The sequence below is a fragment of the Solanum tuberosum genome, unplaced genomic scaffold, assembly GCF_000226075.1.
Source record: "Solanum tuberosum cultivar DM 1-3 516 R44 unplaced genomic scaffold, SolTub_3.0 scf00087, whole genome shotgun sequence".
Lineage (NCBI taxonomy): Eukaryota > Viridiplantae > Streptophyta > Magnoliopsida > Solanales > Solanaceae > Solanum > Solanum tuberosum.
In genome coordinates this window covers 95,221-101,220 of record NW_006239017.1, presented here as the reverse complement: position 1 = coordinate 101,220, position 6,000 = coordinate 95,221, and the positions used below count along the sequence as shown (strand labels likewise).

Below are 6,000 nucleotides of genomic sequence, written 5' to 3'. Positions count from 1 at the left end.
CGCAACAAACTTAACACTATTGCCTTGTGCAATTATTTTTTATTCTAAGTACCCTTCAACAGAGGCCTTACCTTAAAAAATTGGTCGTAATATTCAATAGAGATTTTAAAACCTTTTAATTGGATACAAAAGAATTACTTGGTAAAAAATTTTTTGACTTGATTAAGTATTAGCAAGAGATAGGCAGCAAATGGAATTTAGAACAAGAAAAAAGGAATCAACAAGTAACATCAACTAATGATGTCAAATTTCAGAACTCATATTAGATACAAGTTGCTGCAAAAAAAATGATACAGAATTTGTTAAATTTGATGGCACAGTAAATGTTGTTAGGCTAGCTGTTAATAGAAATATGAAAAGACCATAATCAACATGTTGAAAAATCATCCAAACTCCAATCACATTTTATTGGAACTTCTTGCCATAACATGTGATACAGACAAAGCCCAAGTATCATAAATTGCACAACCTCTTTGCTAAAATCTATTTGAATGAAAAAGTTAGGGCTCAACTATTGACTCATGTACTTGAGAAAGGAACTGAACACTTTATGAGATACTTATCTTCTTAAATCTGTACACAAGAGACTCTATTGACTTTTGTATCCTGGAGTTTTCTGTTTGTTTCACTGCCAGGGAAGCTTGATGCAAACTTTGGATTCCACGACCCAAACTGGCAATTGAAGGAGCTGCTGGAAGAGATTCAGCAACACATTCTATTCCATCTCCATACACAAGTAAGCTCGCACAAGTAACTACACTGCACCCAAAGGTAGCCCATGGCAGAAAGCCAACGGGTCGTACTCGGTGTTTCCTCATAATTTCATAGAATGCCGTTCTCATGGCTGAGATGCTAGTTTTCTCTGCAGAGGCTATAACGCCGTGCGCCACGGCACGGATTTTCTCTGCAGAAGCAGTTGCCTTAAGGACAGATGATTTGACACCAGAACTTGCCATTGCAGGGCCTGCTACGTTTGACTTTCCAAATGCAAGAGCAAGGGCCTTTTGGGTTTGAGTGATCATGATTTTTAGAGAAGCAGGGACTTTGAAGGTAACAACCTTCAATATTGTAGATGCAGGAACAACTTTAGAAAATGAAGAAGCTCCCAAAACTGCAGTTGCACCAGCCCCAACAGCTACCACTGGCTTAACAGCTAGTAACCCTTTTTTGTCACTTTGGCTTGAATTGTCCCCATCGTCTTCAGAGTCAGTGACCAGCTGCTCAACAATTTCCTTTACTTCCTCAGGTACATTAACACTCCAGTGCTTCCTTAGTCCAGCTAAGCCACTGGCATCTACTACTGCAACTATTGATTTGAACTTCTCGGTCTGACTTCGGAGGGACTGTGCAACAAGGGCATGGGACTTGTCCTCAATAGAAAGCTCAGAAAATTCAGTCGTAGGACACCCCATTTTGCTAAGTGGGAGCCGACCAGCATTGTTCAAAGCAATTCTTAACCCTTCAACTGCAATCTTGAAGACATAAACCTCAGAAAGAACATCTGTATTAACAGCATCTCCATTACAAACATCATGAAACATCTTTTGAGCACAAGCTAGAGCTCTTCCTATAGAGGGAATATCAACAAAAATATTATATAGATCCAGGAGCAAAGGATAAACTGTCTGTGCAAACTGTGGTACTTGATAATTCAACTGTTGCTGAATATCCTCAGATCCAATCTTTTGTAAGGAACTTGAATTGACCAAATGTGATGACAACAGCCTCACCATCTGAGACTGAACATCATTTGTAACACGAAATCCATGAGAATTTCCTGACACCATTAACCCCGTCCTTAGAGGAACCAAACTATTACCAGCCTCTAAGCCAAACACTCCAAGCATATTATCATACCCCTCCTCCAAACCAAACACTCCAAACTTATTCTCGAACCCCACATCCCCCACATCAGAATACTCACCAGACAAACTGCATTTAACAAACGGTGACTCAAGCAACAAGAAAGCCGAACCAACCTCTTCAGCTGCTTTCTTGGCAGCAGGGAAATGCCCATCAAACCCAACCCCAAATATCTCTCTCAAAACAACTCGCCCCGCCACATTCTCATACTTCTCCTTACTAGTTTTATGCACAAAACACCTCTTCAAAACCTCAATCGACGAAGTTGGTACCGACTCCTCCTCCTCTAAATCACCACTATCTCTCAACCCAATTCCCTCATTTTCATGACCATCTACAGAATTACCCACTTGGACAACTACAGCCTCAGGCTTAACTTCCCTAATCAAACACTCGGCATCAACAGCAGATCGCTCAGATAAATTCTGCACACACAATACGTATATAACAGCCTTCGATTCAGGTTCTTGAATTGCATAAACGAACTGTTTGGTACTTTCGGGTATTCCTAATTTCCTCACAAACCCATCTGAAATTCTCAAATCATTGGGATTTAATACAGAAAAAGGCCACAGATTTTGCAAATAGCTAAAACCCCACATGACCATTAATAGCTAATGCATCAAGAATCGATTAAACCCACAATTAACATCAAGAAATTAAACTCTAATGGACTTAATACTGATTATAAATGGTGTGATTATGGAAGAACAGTATGAAGAAAAGAGAGAAATGGAAGAAGGGTTACCTGGCGTTGATGAAGAAAGTGGCAGTTTTTTTATTTTTTTGTGTGTGTGTTGAAGCGATGAAATTATCTAATTATAATTAAAGGAAAAAGAGTCTGATATACCCCTCAATTTTGTCATTTAGAGCTGATATACTCTTCGTTATAAAAGTGGCTCATATATACCCCTACTTATATACAAATGGCTCACATATAACCTTTTCCTCTAACGGATATGAAAAAAATTAATTTTAGTTTTATTTTTTAATTTCAAAAAAATATAATCCCATATGAGTATATTTAATCCTCCTCAAACATATTTTTTTTACTTTTTTTGTTTCAATGACTAATTTAGATTTATTATTTTGATGGTTAAATTTATTTATGTTTCACTAATATTCTTGTAAAACTTATTATAGATGACCAAATTCTTTCTTCAAATACAAAAATTAAATTACAATATAGACAAAAAAAAATAGTTTTAAATTATAATATAGCCACAAAAAAATAATTTTAAATTTTTTTCTTTACACTAAGGAATGAAAGAAAAAAATAAAATAAGAATAAGAAACTCAAATAATTATAATCAAAGAAGTCAAAAAATAATTTATGTATGAAAAAGATTAAAATAACCTTGAACTTTGCTAGAAGAATCATATATACCCCTAAATAATTTTTAAGAAAATTGAAAGTAAAAAATATAAATTTAAAACTAATTTTTTCACTTCCGTTAAGTGAAGGGTATATGTGAGCTCATTTGTAACGGTAGGGGTATATGTGAGCCGTTTGTATAACGGTAAGGGTATATATGAGTCACTTTCATAACGAGGGGCATATCAGCTCCAAATGACAAAGTTGAGGGGTATATCAGGCCCTTTTCCCATAATTAAATAAAGAAATAAAATCCTCGAGTTTAGTTTTTTTTTTTTTTTGTCTATTTTATCTTTTAATTTAACTTTTAAGCTTCACGAATAATTTACTTTAAGGAATTTACATGGAATATGATTAATTTAATAATAAAGACTTTTTACGTCTGAATTTAGGGTATTTATTAATTATTAGATCTAACTTCAAAAAAAAAAAAAAACTTGGTCATGTGCTTTTGTGGTTATTTTAGTTTTTTTTTTTATCAGATAAATGTAATTAAATTAAATCATGTCAATAATGATGAGGTGAAATTTTAAGCTCTATCCTATGAACAAAAAGGCATATATTACGTTGGAATACTCTGAATTTCAATCTCTTACTAATAATTTAGTTTTCTATTTAAAATTTCATTTAACATGAGAAATAACATGATCAACAATCCATTTTAAAATTTATTCTTTTCTCATGTTAAACATTGGAGAAAAAGGAATTGTTTTCTTTAAGAAATTAAATATATGAAAATAATACGAATAACTAATTCGAGATAACTAATATGAATAATTAGAGATAACTAATTTATTTTGCTCACCAATTTTTTCATCCTCCCAAAACTCTACCCTCCTCTCCCATCATTCCCATATGATCACCATATTTTAATCTTTTTGGGAGATTTACAAGCTATATTTTGAATTAGAACGATTCATTTATTATAACTTAATTAAGTAAGAGATAAGGCACAAGTATTCCCTAGACTATGATCGAAATCTCAGAGACATATCTAAGCTAACTAGGGTCTTATTACCCTCCTGAACTCATTTTTTTGTATTTTTGTGCACTTTTTGTGTTGACGTGGCACCTTAAACCACCCAAGGTGGTTGTGTTTGTACACAGTCACTCGCCTGCCATGTGTGTAAATATTTTTTTATTTTTTAAAAAAGAATATTCTTATTTTCTTTATCTTGTATTTAAATTAAGTTAATACACATTTTTTAACCTTGTATCTGAACCTTTTTTTTTACCTTCATTCATTGTTTTTTCTATTTTATTTTTCTATTGATTTTATTTTCTTTGTCTTTTGTTTTGATTTGATTTCAAATTTAATTCCAAATGTCTTGTATTTAAAATAAGTTAATTTTGAACATATATCAAAATAAGTGAAGTAAATCAAATAAAACATAAAAAAATTCAAACGTTAAAATTAAAGGACACTTTTAAATTATTTTTTAACAAAAATACACATAATTTTTTAAATATAATTAAAAGTGAAAAAATAATAAATTAATTTTAAAAAAAAGTTTAAAGTGAAAATAAATTAAGAGAAATATTTTACAAAGCAAGAAATAAAAATAATTAAATATATATAAGTTTTAATATCAATAAATATGTGTCCTAACTAATTATAAAGCTACCTATAAAAATATGACATGTGTCCAATATACTTTCTATGCCATGTCAGCATTTGTGGGTATTTATTACATTTTAAATTAGTTTAGAAGGTAATAAGACCCTAATTAAATTTAAGTGTGTCTCTGAAATTTCGATCATAGTCTAGGGGGTCCTTGTGTTTTATCCCACTTAAGTAATGTTAATTTGCATTTTGAATAATAGATTATTATTATTTTTTTTACGATTTATAACATTTTTTATTTCTTAACTATTGATATATAAAATTAAATTTTGATCTTTATAATAAATGATTAAGTAACTGAAATGTGAAATTTTTGTTTCGTTTGCATTTGAATATTAACAAATTTACCATATATTGATATCAAATATTGCAAAACAGAATAATATAACATTCCTACCTAAAATAACTAAAATCCACAATTTAATTAATTAAAAATTCAATGCAATTCATAAGATATTACAAAAAATAAATTATGAATTTAATAATAGGTGAAGAATGAAAAGTATTATTATTTTAATTCTTTGAATCGTCAATTATCACAGTGGTGAGCTTAAAGAAAAGTTTCGAACAAAAGACATAAATAAATCAGTGCATTCAAAGGCATGAAACAGGACTTTCCCCCACAAATTTAACTTAATCAACAAGATTTAGACCTTTCCACACAAATTGCATCAAACTTTGATTATCATTAACATTGAAGGTTAATATAGCAATAAAAAAACAAAGTATTTTTTTTATTCGATATTCAGTATTTATATTTAAATTCAATCAAATTCATATTCATATTGGGCATTAAATTTTATTTTTTACCTGATGTCTAATATATTATTGGAGTCTGACTAAATCTGAATATTTGCATGGAGAGTTAGAGGTTGGAATTGACTAATAAATTCTATCAAACTCTATGTATTAACCAAATGGTATTTAGTAGTTTCAATTCCTAATTCTATCTCTTTAATTTGTTTTGATTTTGACATTTCATCTTAACCTTATTCAATTTTAACCCTTCAATTCCATTAATAATGCTCTCCCTGTTTCCATGTTAACTGAATTTTTAGGAATTTTTTCATTATTCAAAATAATTGAATTCTTCAAAGTTCAAGGTGAATGTTTGATTTTTTTTTCTTTATATTTGTCC

The 6,000-nt window shown here is 30.8% G+C and overlaps 1 protein-coding gene across 1 annotated transcript; it reads right to left on the bottom strand.

The window, feature by feature from the left end:
- Window positions 1-375: 375 nt before the first annotated feature.
- LOC102591444 (uncharacterized) lies at window positions 376-2,618 on the bottom strand. Its single transcript, XM_006347211.2, has one exon. The coding sequence runs from the start codon at window positions 2,469-2,471 to the stop codon at window positions 549-551; it is 1,923 nt and encodes a 640-aa protein (XP_006347273.1). The 5' UTR covers window positions 2,472-2,618; the 3' UTR covers window positions 376-548.
- Window positions 2,619-6,000: the final 3,382 nt, after the last annotated feature.

What these genes read in the sequence shown, in the direction of transcription:
- LOC102591444 (XM_006347211.2), bottom strand. Translation starts at nt 2,471, where the DNA reads ATGGTCATGTGGGGTTTTAGCTATTTGCAAAATCTGTGGCCTTTTTCT.